An 18,242-nucleotide genomic window follows, 5' to 3' on the forward strand; every position below is an offset into this window, starting at 1 on the left:
CAAGAATAACCACACACCATTCGAACAGTGGAGGACTTGCATCAGACATTGTCTCCTCAAGGTGGTGCTAGTTTGCTGCCATTTGAGGTGTCACCAACTTAAGACATGTTAAAAATGTGTGATCAATTCACTTGTCATGACAAATGACAGGTGCATTGTATAGGTAAATGACAACCAATCACCTGTCTTGGGGAACTGAGTGTATGCAGGCTTGCATTCTAACCAAACATTATACTGATAAGTTCTGTCTGGTCAAAGGCTTTCCAATGAGTGACATTAGCTGTTGTACTAAAACCTGTATACACTCAGGCATGTGATTGGAGACAACCGGTATTGGGTGTTCGATATTGCTTGGTTAAACACTGTATTTAGAACTTCATGATCACATCATGCACACACACCCAACGATTAATGGCACAAGGTCTACAGCAGAAGTATCCATCTAGGTGCCAATGAGAATGGAGTGGCAAAAGTAAGGACGTTTTCAAACCAACCAAAAAAGAGCGGTGATTTGACTATTTAGTTTATCCTATTGAATGTGTGCCAATTAATTAGAACTAATGATGTAGTTTGATTGGAATAAAAAACTGCCTAATCTTTGGCCCTCCCATGGCACAGGATTAGATACCTCTGTTCTACAGGCAGCATCTGCATTTCCACCCCCAAATGGTTCTTATGAACTAACTACTTCAGATCTTTTATCTTTAAGTTGAGATCATATCCCCACAAATAAGGCTTCCAAGGGTCCAGCCTGGAATCTAAAGCAGTGTTTCTCCACTGTAATATCAGTGTGAAATTAATCTACGAGTTAATGACAGACTGTATCGGTTTACCATTTTCATAACCACTAATACAACTTCAGTAGAGGTTTGGTTTTCGCTCTAGTCATCTAATAAGGGACCAGTTCAGATAACCAGATTAATACATTTAACAACCTTTTAGAAACAGTGGTCTAATTCGCCAGGACTGGAGCTGACAACCACTGAATTAAACTTAATAGAAGTAGGTCAGTTCAAGTATCCCATCATAGAAATAAAGATCCCTGGGCTCAACCTCTCCTGGATTACGAAGGCATCAGGTTACTGCACCAAAAGTGGTGTCAATGAAAGGTACAGTACATACAGAAACATCAAATCACAAGACTTTGAAAGACTAAATGGAATGACGTAAAGGAAGGGATAGTACATTAAAATATCAATGAGGGCAGTCATAAAGCAGGAATTGAAAGCAGTGATTGAGATTATGCAAGCATTCTGCACTCACATGTTGACACAATGGGCAATGTCCTGACAAGAACAAAAAAGGGTTTCATTCCAAAATGTAACACTATGTCCATATTGTTTGCTGCCTGAAATTTATCAAGCAACATTTCAAAAACACTGATTATTATTTCCTCAAAAACAGCGGTTGACATGAGGTGCTTGCAAGCATTTTGCAAATAACAGATGTCTATTTTTGGGATGAAACTCTCGGAGGTTCAATTGAGATTTATATATATTTAAAAATAAATAAATCAAAATTAGGATTTATATCACCTGCCCAAATGGGGGGGAGGGTCTACTCCAGATATCAGACAGACACTGTGCACACAAACATTGCCAAGTCAAATTATGTTAATGATTTTCACCAATCATTTGGCAGTTAATTTATACTTGATTGACATGTAAAAAATTGTCCATGTATGTATAGCCCCATAAAAGGTACATAACTGTTCACTACCACGGTATTTGCTTCTCGAACATTCAGTATTTTCTATTACGATGCTTTTACAGTACAAACTTAAAAAGAGTACTCTATTCTCTCATTCAAAGTGTGGCGTGCGAGTGGTAGGGTTGGGGGGTTAAAACAGTAAAATGGTGGCTGTGGCAAGCATTGGGATAGAGGGGGTATCGTGATAAAGAGTCTGGGGGGGAAATAAAAAAGTCAAATAAAAAATCTTTGTGGCTCAAGGAAACTTCTTTCTTCATATTCTGCTATGAAGACCACAGATAAATTGTGACTAAAAAGCCACAACAGCCGAACAAAATGACACCCGTTGTGGAAACACAACCTGTTGCAGAGTCACAGGTCGGTGTCTCAAGTCAGTGGCCATCTTGGAAAACATTCGTTACGACTAGTATCCCACAACCCTTCTCTTCCCAGGTCCAACCACACATTCAGTGTTTCTTCATGTGCCCCTACAGCAGATGCAAACAGAGGTTTGACAGGAATGGCTCAACAGAATGGCCTCTGACAACACAAAAAAACAACAACAAAAAAAAACCTAACGGACACAATTAGCAAGTGTGTCAAGTCCAATTCTTGGGGTAAAAAAAACTCTCCTCCATTCCCACATGCCATAAGGGAGACCTACGTTTCCCACGAGAGTTGTAGCTTATAGGTGACTTTGTGGCATCTCTGTGATGACCTTCTACAACCATTTTGTTTTGGTGCCTGCTGGCAGAGCAAGCTACAGCATGGCTATGCTCTCAGGGGTGCAGTTGAGATGAGTGGATGTGCTGCTTCCACCGGGCGACTTCAGTGGGCCCTTGGAGGTCCCACCAAGTGCCGTGGCCCTGGCCCCAGATCCCAAGATAACCCCTGAGCCATGGTGAAGGTGGTGTTGGAGGTGTGTCTGTTGCAGGCCCGCCATCAAGGTCTCGCTAGTGACTGTGCCGAACTCATAGGTGAAGGTGCCATAGAAGACTAGGATGTCGACGGTGAAGACCCACTCACAGATGGCCGCAGCGTGCTGCAGCACAAAGCTCTCGCGGATGAAGAAGATGCCGCCTAGAGGAAGCAAGTTAAGGAACAACTCTCTGGTACAAAAATTAATTAGCGTGTAACAATGAGCGTGTAACATTATGCTTGTTGAGGGTAATGAATTTTGACCTCTGCCACATGTATCCCAAGCAGGCCTGGGGCAAATCCATTCAATGTTTTCTCTCAGTTTTATCTCAAGATAAACTGCTACTTACAAAAGTTGAGGGCAATTCCCATTCTTGTGCAGAAAATCTAATCAAATACTGATATGGATGGTGGGTGATGTTATTCACATTTTTGTCACAATACGTAGTCGTACTCTATTTTCTTGTATTTGTTGTTTTGTTTTGTTGTGTTGTCACATTGCACTGTTTATATTGTCAATATAGATTTTCTTTATATTCATGTTGTGAACTGCACCAGGACCCCATGAAAAATGCCTGTCAGTTCTCTGTATGGTAATAGGATGATGTACTGTAGTATACTGAGGCATCGTCAGTTCGTCACTGTAGATCATGTTATTTTTAAGCCTGGAACAGGCTGACAGGCCCATATGCTCCCAGTAGTACACAGCATCTGCTTTTACATCCCTCCCAGCACAACTGTAGTGTAGCACAGAGTATGAAGAGGAGCAGAAGGAAGATAAGGACTCAAAGAACCTTTGCATTCATACAAGGGGGTATCATGTTTTATTAATCACCTAACAGTGTGTTAAGCCCTTTCAGAATGTATTTCCCAAAATGCATTTGTCACTCTCCAATTTATTTGAAGTTCTAATTTAGTGAGCTCTAGTAATGGAAATATTTTTGTTTCGAAAAATGATTATGTCGATTCATCACCTCGTCATAATCGCTCTTAGTGTGCATGTACTATACTCATAACACAAACAGCAGTTTAAATGAATGCGAATGTCCTTACTATACATATGTCCTTACTATACATTCTATGCATACTAGTCATCATTTGTAAATCACTAGTTAAAATTGCAAGACATCCTTGTATAATCTTCCTTATGCTAGCCATTCCTTTGCCCACCCCACCAACATATCCTGTTCCAACATACTTCACTCTTGACAGCCCCCACCACTCTTCTCTGCGGAGCAGGAGAGAAATCTGCCTACTCATCAATGAACAGGAATCTAGAAGTGACTTCAAAGAAATATGAGTCATGGTCATGATTCGATGGTTTCTCTAAACACTCACAGACACAAGTCATTACTTGGTTTTATTACTGAGGGGTCATTCTTTACCCACAGGAGCACATCTTACAAGGAAGAAATACAAAGTAGATTTTGGTTAATACTTATGACCTCAATATGATTCCTATATTCTCATGCACGAATGTCAGCCTGTACGCACCCCCAACAAGGAAAAATAAGTCATTTATATGTATATAGTTTTAAATACTGATTCAGAAAACTATAAGCATAATCAGTGATCACTTAGGCCACTTGCAACCACTTTTTCATGTGCTGCACTCTAACCATGTTGCACAAGCACCAGTATGCATTAAAATACAATGAGTCAGTGTTTCAACATACTTCTTTTAAAAACAAAATTGTCACTATTCTGCATGTTGATAGTAGCAGAAAAATATGACTGTCAAGTAACATTAGGTGATATCACTCTCTGGTTGTAGATTGTTCACAACCAGAAACATCTTTGTCCTCGTGAAGTATTATGTGAAGTGATTTAAAACAAAAAAAAACTAAAACTAGATTAAATGCACTCTGGCCCTCATTTATCAATGCAACGTAGAAACCAGCTTAAATTCGAGCCCAGGAATCAGCGTACGACCACATCCACATGTGATTTATCAAGCAATCGTATACACCCAATCCCAGCGTACATTTGGTCTGAGGCTTCATAAATCTGACGGCTGAAACCGACCGTCATTTAAATGACACGCCCTAAATATTCTCAAAACGCCCCCGATTTTACGACATGAAAAAACGGAATACGACCAAACAAAGTATGGAAAGCCAATTGTAACAGAGAGGTCCTCTGTTACACATTTTTGCACATTGTAACTTGAGGTATTGATTATTTGCAGCATATTGACACTTTACATTTTTGCACAGCACAGTGGCACTTTACATATAGTAAGTGCAAAATAGAGAGAAGTGCAATGGGTATTGTTAAGTGAGGATTGAAAATTCAAGTTGCTGCTGTCTTCCAGTGTAATTGGGCTGGACCAAGTTAGGATGTCAGAGGGGGGGTTGTAATGTGTATTTGGAATTGCTAAGGATATTGTTGTAGTGTTATGTTGTATGAGAATCATTAGTGTTGTAGTTCCTGAAGTTTTAATAGATTTTATGAGAGTTCATGTTATATGTATTTATGTATTTGTATTCATTAATCTACCCCTCAACATGGTGGAGTCCACACTAATTGCCTCCAGCTGAGTATAAAAGGCTGCCAGTAACAAACAGATTGAGTTGGTGGTAGGAGGAGAGCTAGGCACCACCATGTCACCTGTGTTGGAGCGCCTGTGTTTGTATCTTTGTATGTACGTTTGTATTTTAATTTAACCCATTACGAGCAGTGCGTGTTTGAGTTACACTAAAATGAAGCAATCATGTATTCCCCGTGAGTCACAGGCTGATGTGACGCCACGTTAATGAGAGATAACCTGGCAAGGCAGTCATAATCTGAACGTTTATGGAGTGATTGATGAATGCATGCATAAACATTAATGGATGAAGGCTGGTGTGTGCTGGGATGGTTATATCTGCGATATCCCGTGGCCCAAATCCACAAAGTGAAGATCACCTGCGCTGGGCACAGGTTTGGAGCGTCGGGTTTCTAGCCTGATTTTAATTGCTTGTCACTGCGACTTGGAAATAAAATAGGCGTGCATGTCCATGTATGCCTTTATAAAATGTAAAAAAAAAAAAAAGATAGTATACAGTAGACTGACAGGAAATTGGGAGAGAGAGATGGGGAGTGACACGCAGCAAAGGTGGTTGAGATCGGGATTCGAACCAGCATTAGCGTTATTTAGTAGTGTGTATATATACATTTTGGAGTGGATATATGTGTCCAGATGCCTGTCAAATTGTTAGACAATGCTGCACCGCAGGTCTACGATGGAACAAACAGGTGTAGACAAATCCTACACGTCCTCAGACCAGAAAACTCTGCTGCCCGCCTCCTCACCAGAACCCGATCCAGAGACCACATCACCCCAGTCCTCTATGACCTTCACTGGCTCCCAGTCAAACACAGAATAGATTTCAAAATACTGATCACCACCTACAAGGCCCTCAACAACCAGGCTCCCCGCTACCTCTCTGACCTCCTCCAACGCCACGCCCCCTCAGGTCCAGTGATGCCAACCTCTTGGACATCCCCAAAACAAAAAAGCGCACCTGGGGTGACAGGGCTTTCTCAGTTGCAGCCCCCTCCCTTTGGAACTCACTCCCACCTCACATCAAAGCCGCCCCCACTCTTGCCCTGTTCAAAGCCTCCCTCAAAACCCACCTTTTCAGACTCTCTTTCCCCGTCTAATTCAAATCTCCCTTTCTGCCTTTTAGTCTTAGCTTAATGTTTTTTTTCCTTGCTAAATGTTTTGCCTTTTAACTATTTCTCTCTTATAGTAAAGTTGTTTATTTTGTTTTGTTTTGTTGTAAAGCGACTTAAGAAAAGCGCTATATAAATGTTATGTATTATTATTATTCTCTTGTCGCTCTTTCAAATGTACAGCCTCCTCAACTTTATCGCTGACTCACATTGATGCGTGAATGCATATTCATATACCACCTCTTCTCTTTCCCATTTCTTGCCCAAGATGGACACAAAAGGATACTGAGGACAAGGGAGATCATGGCTCCAATTGCGAGCGCAACACGGAAGTGGGCCATCCAGTAGTCGAGGGCAGTCACTGCCACGCGGTAGGTGAGCACACATTGCAGGCACACAAAAAGAAGCCCTGCCGGGAAGGCCACACCAGCGCCCACGTAGTGGAGAGACTTTGCGTGGTCAACCTGCCAGCAAAAACATAGTTGCAAAAAAATATCATTACAAAATTGTGGGCTACAAATGCAGTGCTAAGAGTATTCTATCATATATCTTTGTACACAATATTGTCATATAGTTGCTGTCGGGCAGAAACCAGCTAACTCATTTTTAAAATTTTATTTTATAAATCAATGATATTGAACACCCTTTACGTCTGTGTGTGAATTGTCTATGTGTCAATGAAAAGTATTAAAAAGCGCTTCTGACCAGCTAACTCCATTGGTTCGTCAAACTGTCGGCTAAACAAGCTAACTCCAACCCCTCTCCCCTGCGTGGCACACAGAGCAGCTGCAGATAAACTAACTTTAACGAGGCAGGTTTTTTCCCCCGAAGTCTGTTAAAAGTAACTATGCAGTGCACTTGTTTATCAAACTTAGCGCTGATGCTAATGTTATGAAAACAATTAATTCTATTTCTAAAATCTATGTAGTGTTTTCTGAGGAGGGCAATGTGACAAGAAATTAGTTCATATAACATTTCTCTGAACTTTGAACTGCAACCATGAGAACCCCTCTTTGTAGAAGTTATTGTAATATTTAACGTTGTGCTTATTATTGTAGGCCTATATAAGCAGTGTCATGAAGCATTAGGGCATTAATTCAAGCATTGTGAGCTTGGAGATCCATAGTTAGCTGTTCTTATCAATGATGGACAAAACCTCCTAACTCCACTTGAGCTGGATTTGGGTAAAGTGGTGATAATATAATGACATGACACATATAAGTATCTGACAATATATAAAGTCACAATACCAACTTTGATGAGGCAGTATTGCTTTTTTTTTTTAAATATACGTTGTTTTTTTGGTTTTTTAATTTCTTGAATAATTTACATTTTGGAGTTAGCTGGTTTCTGCCCGACATCAGAGATATACTTGTATTTACATGTTAAAGGATTTAGCTGACCACACACCCAGAGTGAATGAATGTGGCAGTAGAATATGTGATTAAATTCATCAGTAAGCATTGCAATACTGCAAGCAACAGGAAGCAGAGAAAGGAACTGTTCAGGAATACGGAAATGAGCCTGAAATAACTCTGACCACAAAGCTAAACCAAAGTTATACAACCGGTTCTGAAAGGGTATCATAAACCCCAAAGATTTTCCCTCTTCCAAGTGAGGAACATTAAAATTGTTGAACAAGGTGTCATTATTATGTTTTAACTTGACTAGTGTCATGTCCATTAAGCTGCCTCACGCTACAGAAACAGGAGATAGGCTCCTGACCTGTGGGCCACATGGCTCGGTAACTATTGGTTCCCACAGTTACTTACTCACTTACTTACATACTGTGATGTGGTACTAAATATTTTAGCTCTATTGAAGCATGTATGAAAGCAAAATGAAAAACTGAAAAATTGTGTCCTAATGTGCAACACTAGCGCAGTTTCCTAAACAATTACCACAATATGTAAAGTTATGATGTTTTAGTAATATTGTTCCTGCTGTTCTACATACTGCCAACCAGGTGAAGAAATCACAGATTGAGGCTTTCACATTTGCTTTTATGAAATATCCCAGACCATTAGGATTTTATGGAAGTTGCTTCTGCACATAATTGCTAGTTTGACCACTTCAAATGCTCTTATCTTAACCCATTAAAACCGGGAAAGCATCTGTCATTTTAGATTTTAACTAGTTAATAAAACATCACTGGGTCCCTGAACAAAATATTTTGAAATGCCGGGGTCCGCGGCCAAATACATATCATTTTTGGGGTCCTTGACATGAAAAGGTTTTGTTCCAGGGACCCCCAGAAGCAAAGATTTGAGTTAAAAATGTTGTTTCAAAAATATATATATATTAAAGATTTGCACAAATATTCACGATCTATAAGCTCATAGTGAGGCACAGATCTGCTATTTTTTTAATAGCCAAAGTACAAAATAATGGTTATAGGCTATAGCTATCTAAACTGACACAGATGCGTTCCCGGATTGAATGGGTTAAAACGGGACAAGACGCTCACCTGGAAGTTTCCCACCATGACCAGGCCCACAGCATTAGTGCAGCCTGACACCAGGCCGCTGGTGTTGATCCAACATTGATGACTGTGCTCTATGATCTGGGCGTAGCGCAGTAGACACACCATTACCACTGTAGGAAAACAGGGAGGAAACATTTACATTTTTATAATATCTATAGTTGATCCATGTATTCAGATTGATCATTGCCACTGGAGGAGACATGCATTTTAGTTTTTAGGCGTTCATAGAAGAAGGTATTCTCGATTAATTACAATGAATCCAACAGCAGAACAAGACCATAGTCTAATAACAGCCTGGCCTCCTTGTCCAATATTTTGCTATCAATTTTAAGTTAGGAGGAAACAAAGCTGCAAATGTCACAATGCCATGGTCAGTTGCAAAGCCCCCCCAAAAAAGCTGGCTGCTTATGGGAATGACGACTGTTGTGGTGACAGTCTATGCGTGTCTATGGCATGTCTTTATAAATACTTCACCTGTATGAAACAAAATTATTCACAAGAACATGTGTTCCTCCAGTTCCACCCCCCTTCCATAAATCAAACAGATTGTGGATTGTGACCCAACCCAGCATTTCAGGCTTTTCATGGCTGGAAAGCGGTTCTATTTCATGATGTCATGCATGAGCTGTGACTTGTCAACTTCTTAAGACACGCACACGCGCACGCACGCACGCACACGCACACGCACACACACACACACAGTTCTGAATCTAGACAACAGATGAATACAAAAACGAAGAGTAAGATGGGCACAACAGAAAGAGTAAGTGAAATGTGAGACAAAAAGTGTAAGAGAAGGAGGATGTGAGTAAGCGCAGGGGTGGAGAACAGGGCACAGAGATTGTAGATGATAAACAAGAACGCAAGGCCAGTAATGGGGGAAGGTCAGAAAGGATGGGGGAGGGGGAGAGGAAAGAGAGAGAGGAAGGAAGAGGAAGAAAATCCACATCTATTATTGATAGCCGAGCGCCAGCTATTTAAAGGCCCACTGTATGCTCTGAGGTTTAGTGGCTAGCACGTGAAATTTACGCCATCCAAAAAGTAATGTCTAGTGGCTACAACAACTTTTTAAATGGCTGTACGTGACTACGTTCATTTTGCTGACAAAATGATAATACTTTCAAGGACAGCATGCTTTATACTATTATACTTTATGGTATACTCCGGTTAAGAGCTTTTATTGTGATATACAGTGTTTACTACGGTGTAATAGTAACAAGCACATAATTTGTGATAAACTGCCACCAGTTCTCAGGTGTATGTACAGACAGTAAAACATTGCAGTAAAAAACTGCAAACTTCAATGTTAAATACCAATTATCAGTAACAAAGTCTGCCATGACTTTTAATACAATTTACATCCATGTTAAAAGATTACATATTGTATGCCTTCTCAACCAAGGGCACAGAGCCAGCCGACAGAAGTAAGACTGAGCAGTGGATCAGTCCATGGGATTTCACAATGGGAAACCAAATTCTGCAATAACCGTGAGGCCAACCAAGAATGTATCAAATAACACGCTCTTTCTCTATCGAAATTGTTGGGTGAAATGTGAGCCTGTCACAACATCACACAACTTACCTTTGGGTGCAAACCAACTGTTTGAGAAACACTAGGACAGAGTATGGATTCCTTACCCATGAAAGCTCCCACATTGCCAATGAGGCTGAACAGGCAGCTCTCCGGAGGGTAGGAGCCACACTTACTGCAGAACACAAGAAGAGAGTGGACACAGAACATCGATCATTATAACAAAGGAAACCCATCATTTAACATACAAATCCATAACTCAATATTTACCTCACTAGATTACCATTACCAGTAGAGTACTATTCTGTTACTTTGCACTGTATGCTAGGACCATTTCTCCCTTCAGAGACACAGAATGTTACTTATTATGAATAATTGTGGAGCCATGTTAACATATTAGACTGGTTATCTAGTCATGTTTATTAAACTATAATATAAAATAAAATAAAATAAAATGTCATCTCAAGAACCCTGGAATCTTCCCTGGAATCTTCCAAACCTTCAATGAAATAAATTAAAGATTTAAGATAAAGTTAAGTGTGCATCATACGATAAATCACGGCTGAACCAGAAACAAACTGAGAAGTCATCCCACAGACATGTAGGTTGAGCAGTTGATAATCTATGCATACAAAAGCTATTTTCCAGTGAATCACTTAGTAACAAACAACATTGAAACAACATTGTGCTTGTGAATTAGTTTTGTCCTAATTGTTGGAGTTTATCAAGACCGCTACAGATCATTATATGTCCGGTCCTAATTTTTGAGCAATTGGAAGTCAAAATCATGCAAAGCTGAAGCTCATTGTATTTGCCAAGTCTAAAGACAGAACAGTTAAAACAGCTTTTCAGACTGCAATGTTGTTGTGAAACAGTTTCATTATAGGCCATGCCGGTTCGTGCAAGGTTAGCCACGCGAGATCACATTTGCACAGACCACATCGGAGTCCAGTCCATGTATGCTATCTGGACTATGAATTGGACATTAGGCTATAACATTGTAATGTCATGTTTGTCATAGTGATGTCTACACGCCACACTATGTTTTGTGATCTCCATCCAAAGATTTGTCTCCATACCATAATGATCTATTTCCTCCCATTGCCCCATGCCTTTATATACTTGCGCACAACACGAAAATATTGTCATCACGTGTAGTGCTATTTGTTTAAAGACTGGAGCACGCAGTGTTGCATCAAGGTTTCCAAGTTTCCCAACTTGATAATCTGACGACATAATGAGAACATTGTGTACACTGTACTATATATTCGACACCTCATCAAAGCACTATGTTTGACTATGTTTTACAATGTATCCTAGAGAGACAGCGAGAGAGAGAGAGAAAGAGAGAGAGATGCAGTTTGCTTACTATTCGTTACTATGTCAGACAGTGTAAATATTATTGGGGCATGCCTCCTGGTAGAGATTTGCGGATGTAAATGACCTTTTCTGATTTGGTCATGAATTTCAAATCATATCCTCTGTGTATAAAACAAAACCAAGTTAAGGATTGATGTCTTGGTGCACATGACCATCATCAGTACCTCTTTTTGCCCCTTTGATGCATGTTTAACAAAAGTACATGTGTGCTCAATTATCAGTGGTTAAACACAATTAGCAGATTGAACACATCAATTTTATACTGCATGTGCGCTAATAATGGCCACAGCTGTGCCATAAAACAAGGCGCTAAAACAAATCACGCTGGGGGGGACTTCGCTCAGACAATTACTTCCTGTGTTGTTGTGGACATAAGAGAGTGAAAGGGACATCTGTGCAGAGGAAAAAGACAGCAGACCTGATGAGAGGAATGTCCTGGATGGTGCAACATGTCTTGGGGAAGCCGGGACGTGGTAGCTCCTCTGTGCATGTCACGTTGTAAGACCTGCAACCAAGACACAATAAATAGTTGAGTTTAGATTAAAGCTCTATTATGAGTATGATAATACAATATAACTTACAAATACAATTTGGGCCGTTGTATTTGGTCTCCCTGTTTCTGGTTTGAATGTTTTACTCTAATTGTTCCCACACAGTTTTAGCAATGAAAGCTGGGAGACTGTCCTCAGTCTCTAGTTGTGCAAAGTCTTTAGAGACAGACTTGTGAGTCTAATACCCCTTTCCCACTGGCATGTAAAGCCAGTAATCAACATTTGGCGTTCCTGTGGGAATAGGCGCCGGTTTCGAATGTCGGTTTATTTTGTACCGCCAATCTCACAACTCCCTACCATGACTGATTTCCAGTAATTGTTCTCACACAGCTGTAGTGGGATTGAAAAGCGTCTGTTAACCCGTAGTAGCGCCATCACGGTGACGTTAGTTCTATGTAAAAATGGTTGTACTATGAACTAAATGCTTCATAAAGCCAGTGTTGTGTAATTAAGAGTCGCTGACAGATTTGTCTTATATGCAAGTATAAACTAATGCGAGACGGTATAAGCTCTTGTGTGCATACTGGTGGAGAGAGAGAGGTACACAGAGACACATGAAGTATCCAACTAGAATGAGTTGCAATTTCCTGGCGTTATACAAGTACAGTAGCATAAATCCTTTAAGGAACATCTCCGTACATTTTGTGTAGGGAGTCGGTGAGAGACAGACAGAGCACTGCCAACGGAGATCTGTGATCTTGCAGATGGATGTTATCAATTCTGTTTGTCCAAAATACATATTTTATCCCCAAATTCCTAGTCTAGTGTGCTTTAGACACCTCAGCATTACATACTGTACGCGTTACATATATATAAATGTGGGGACGTCACTATACGGTACTTCTCCATTAAGGATGTGGGAAAGACTTTCCACTGCCAATGCCAGCAATTTGTGTTACTTTTTTATCCACCAATTATGGTATTCTTGTAGAAAAGGGGCTTTGTATGAGACACTCTGGAGTGGACAATGGAATTGTGATAATTATGTCACTTTTAATCATTAGAATGTTGAACTTTGCACTCAAAATGCACTTATTTGTCAAAAATGGTCTATGGTGCCTCTAAAAGGAATATATACTGTAACAGTACACTGTAGGTTGGCAATGGTATTATAATAATAATAATAATAATACCGGAGAGGGGCTTTAATACTGTCAGTATGCCAACTTAATTAGAAGACAATAGAGCTTTGAATTCAAAGGAATTCAATTGGGTAAGATTGTTCTAAAGCAAAAACTCCAACACATGTGTTGATTCTACGTCCTGGTATCAAGTCACCACTTCCTGGTATGAAGTCATCACTCACCAATTCTCCACAGGACAAACATGGTGGTTCATCACAGCCATGGCATAGCTGGAGAGAGGACAGAGTCAAAATGAACAATGTTAACAAACACATAAACCAAAATGACATCTCTTCTCCATAAAGTTGAAGCTGACGCTGGGTACGTCATATCACTACTCACATCATAGACTGGCCGGCAAATACTCTGACAACCGAAACAACTTCTACAAACCAAAACCGTTTATATAGACAGACGCACATAGTCCGTCATAGACTGGCCGCCAAATACTTTGAAGAGATTTATTAAGTATAGAGTGTAGACAACAGGAATATAACTCCCATTACGTTACCATTATCATACTTGTAAGGTTCTGGCCATTTGCTACAGGGAGGATTAGAAAAACTATAAACACATAAAATAAGGTAAAAGGTTCTGGTTCTGAAAACTTGCAAAAACTGGTAGAACAGCCAGCAATATTTACAAAATTAACAACCAGTGTTTTTATTAAATATTCACAGTGATTTTAGATATACATGCTGATGTAGGCTGTATAGATGAAATATGTTTAGACGACTCATTCTGTTTTTCAAAATTGTCACTCACTATCGTATCAAGTCTTCTCCACTTGTTATGGCTTTTGCATCTCACTTTGTCTTATATCCTACATTCAGAGCATAGGGTGGTGTGTGCTCAATTGATCGTCTCCTATTTTGCTAAAGGGTCTTCTCTTGAGAAGATCTGGAGTTTCAAATGTACAAAATCCCATAGAATATCTCTGCTGCCAAAACAAACATTCACACCGAAATAAATCTGAGCTGAGCTACATTCTATGTATTAATGGTCCTATACAATTACGGTTCATAACTACTACGATGATTAAACACTGTGGTGGCATCATGCATCTATATGTATAAATGCACTGAATCTGTGTGTCTGTGTCAACCTAAAACTTGGCGTGTGTCTATTGACGATGTGCCAAGTGGGTCAGATCATCACCGGACGGTCAGACGTAGCTTGAATAGTATGTGTGTGTGTGTATAGGTGCGTTTGTGTGTGTGTGTGTGTGTGTGTGTGTGTGTGTGTGTGTGTGTGTGTGTGTGTGTGTGTGTGTGTGTGTGTGCCCTCCTCGTATCTCGAGAACCGTCTGACTGATCGACCTCAAACTTGGCATGTGTATCACAGAGGACCCGAGGGAGCGCAGCGCTGACTGGGAAGTCGGTCAGATCAGTGGTTGCCCAGAACCGAAAATCCACAAATCTCTGTGTATCCGTCTGTCTGCCTTTCCGTGTCCCTTTCATGCCTGTATATGGAGATCCCTGATGTCATCAGTATGACATCATGGTCCTGACATGATGGACTGGCCTAGTGGTACTAAGAATAATTGCACTATGTACTTTAACGGGTACAACGGGACGCATGACGTGATTGACGTCATAGACTGGCCTCCAAGTACTATGATAATGGGTACTGGCTGGACTAATTACTCCCACAACGGGTACATAACCAAGTGGCATGCATTCCCAACGGGCATCGCCCTAGTATGAATAAATAATTAAACTGCTGCTTACACTATCCATATTCCTGTGATGGAAAAAGCAGATAGGCTGACAGGCAGGACGATCCAGGCAGTCATTGGGCTGGCAGTGAGCTGGCTGTGTCCAAAGCATGGAGGGGGTTCAGGGGCTTCAATGGACTGAAGAAGTAAGGTGACAAGAGGGAAAGCAGGTAGGGGATACTAACAGAGAGGGACAGACACAGGCAGGGACACTAACAGACAGGGACACACACAAGGGAGGGGCATGTAAAGGACTGGGGAATGGCACACCACTTCTGCTGCTCCAGCGAGCCCTGCAACCAGCAGCAATCTGAACAGAGAGACAGAAGAAGAGAGACAAAAAGAGAGAAACAGAGAGCAGGAGAAAGACAAGAAAGAAGAGAGAGAGTGAGAGAGAAGTGGACATAGGGAACAAAAGCCCTAATCATAAACCACAGTAAGATTGTTGTTAAGACCTCTTTATAACACGTGGACAGCTGCATTCAAGGTATAAAAGGTCATACAATCCTGACATAGACAGATGAAAAGCATACATTGAGGAGAATGTTGACTCCACCAAGGTCAGGTCTGGAGCAACAAAAAAAAAAACACGGAAGAGTGGCAGTATCATTTTCCACAGTGTTCAGTTACAAATCTGACCTTCGCTCAAAGGGATTATAGGAATTTGTCCCAAGAAAAGCCCAATAAATAGAAGCCCTGGTTCTCCAAGCAAGGTCACACTCAGACATGAGGATTGAGGAAATGTAAACCTCTTTGCATGACTTTGCATGATAAGTCATATTTTTATCCATCCATCACATATTGTTTTGTTAGAGACAGGAGAATATTTGTAATATGTGTTTGTGCAATGTGTCTCTGACCCTGCCCTTCTCGCTGGTACTGTTTGCTTGTAATGCTGGCTATCTAAATTCTAAATCTAAATCTATTTGGGGAGGTTAATCTAATACAAAAGAATGTTGTTTAGATAGTATTTCATAAAATGGTCAAAAGGTATACCATTGTTTGTTAACAAAATGGGAGACATGGTAACAGAACCTTTTGTAATGACTGAGCATTATGAGTGGGCTACTATTTTTTGTATCTCCTAATTATTAATTAGCCTACATTTAGGCTTGTTGCTGGAGGTATAATAGCATGTGGAACATTCTCTTAAAAATGTCTTGTGATTTCTTATCCTTCAGTGGGTCTCTTTCTGCCATAGTGCAACGTTAAACCCAGCTCACTACTTTTTGATTGGAAGAAATTGACCAAATGGTTGAATCATTTATTGATTTGATCATCAATCATATCAGAATTCAGCAACTTCTGTCATAAGACTTGAAGTGCTGCTAACCGTAGCTAGTGTTAGGTGAAACAATAGTGATAGTACATAGTAGCTTAACGAAGATACAATAAAAACACGTTCTTGGAATGCAACTGGCTTTATTTACGACCACCCAACGTATAATGCTTGCAGGTGTAACATAATACTGTGAGGAACAACCCCGCTTACTTAATACAACGTTACAATGTAATAAGCAAGCCCGTGTACACTTTACAGGTGAACTCCCAGAGAACAGGATATTATTTGATCTAAACAGAGAGAGAATATAATGTAGCTGAACCCTACATTAACGTTAGCCCCCGGTTAGCTGGTTAGCTTGCAGCTACACTCGTTTTGTTTGGACCCAGACAGACTGACACCCCCAGCCGGTTTAATTCACGCTACCCTCGTCGGACATACAGGCAGGCATTCTGTGCTATACGGTCAACAATAGCGGTTATATAGTCATGTACATGAAGAGCACTTTTCACCTACCAGTACCCCGATCCCACTGTGAGCCACCACCACCACGGACCTGAACAACCTTGGTTTCCCTTTAAAAAACTCCCCTTTATTTCAGGGCCCACTCCAGCCGATGGATCACGTGCCGCACTGTATTTGTAGTTTTTGAGGAAAATGTCTAGGAATTCATCGGATACGGGACAATGGGACAAAGGACTACAATACCCACGGAAATTTTAGCGACTTCACTCCGGACCAATGAAAAGTTTATTATTATTATTTTGTGTCTATATTTTCTGACAGCTGTTACAAATATACACATATGATCTGACATTAAGAATATGTAGCCTGTACCAACATTATGAAAATGCATTTGGGATTGGGACCCCCCCCCCTCCCACATAAACTTACAAAGATTTAATCAATTGAAATAATTTGATAATATGAACGTTTGTAGTTATTGGACATGTATTTTTGCTTTACAAAGTCAAGAAAAGTCTTCTCTGGGACTGGAACAGTGACTGCCAGATTCATACACCTACAGTTAGTTATATGCAATGGGTACACTTGCTATGCATCCCATGTCTATAGCCTAATGCATTATAATAATACATTATAATAATGCATTATAATCTGCTTATATAATTATAGTTATAAGAACTCATAAATACTCATAACAATAATCACGACACATTATAAAGCATTCTATGATGATTTATAAGGTCAAGTATAAATGCAATGTAATCTGCTGCTGATAAAAACTGTGTAAGCACTCATAAGTACTCATAATCCAATCAACACATTATAAAGCCTCTTATAAATTAAAGTATGATAATACTTCATAATTACTGGTCACTGGTTACTTTGTTGTATTATAATTATCATACTATGTAATACATTATAATGATTTTATAATGCATTATAATCACTGTTATAGTATGATTATAAGATTTCACCCATTTATAGGATTGTTATTACTCTCCGCCAGGAGAGTATTGTTATCACTGCGTTTTCACTTTCTAAACATGACACACGGATTGGTCAAGCCTCACGTGACACGTGAAATACTGTGATCTGATTGGCTAGTGACGCCACCGGGCCTATATATACATGGCATCACTCTGACAGTGTCTCCGCCACTGTCAGAGTGAGGTAAGACGGGAACCATGAAATGGCTGCATGGCTGATACATAATTGGCAGATAGGACAGATAGGACATTTATATAGACAGGAGGGATATGACATAGGACACTTATACAGACAGGAGGGATAGGACACTCACACAGACAGAACGGAAGAGGACACTTACCCAGACAGGTTGGATAGGACACTTACATATACAAGAGGGATAGCGACCTATAAATACATGTGTCACTGTGATAAGCCAGATTCCAATACCGAAAATCCGGCCACTTCGAACCGGCC

At 40.3% G+C, this 18,242-nt stretch overlaps 2 protein-coding genes across 2 annotated transcripts in view; one reads left to right on the plus strand and one right to left on the minus strand.

The window, feature by feature from the left end:
- rnf181 (ring finger protein 181) overlaps positions 1–18,242 on the plus strand; it is a 33,308-nt gene that overhangs the window by 7,711 nt on the left and 7,355 nt on the right. The window lies entirely within an intron of this gene.
- On the minus strand, positions 2,439–16,966 carry tmem150aa (transmembrane protein 150Aa). Its single transcript, XM_084055642.1, has 8 exons — positions 16,851–16,966; positions 15,066–15,362; positions 13,518–13,565; positions 12,079–12,165; positions 10,388–10,455; positions 8,732–8,859; positions 6,551–6,728; positions 2,439–2,769 (listed from the first exon to the last, which is right to left on the minus strand). Exons 2-8 carry the CDS (start codon positions 15,128–15,130, stop codon positions 2,450–2,452), a joined length of 894 nt encoding a protein of 297 aa, XP_083911768.1. The 5' UTR covers positions 15,131–15,362; positions 16,851–16,966; the 3' UTR covers positions 2,439–2,449.

Source organism: Gymnoscopelus microlampas, assembly GCF_963454915.1.
Source record: "Gymnoscopelus microlampas genome assembly, chromosome: 4".
Lineage (NCBI taxonomy): Eukaryota > Metazoa > Chordata > Actinopteri > Myctophiformes > Myctophidae > Gymnoscopelus > Gymnoscopelus microlampas.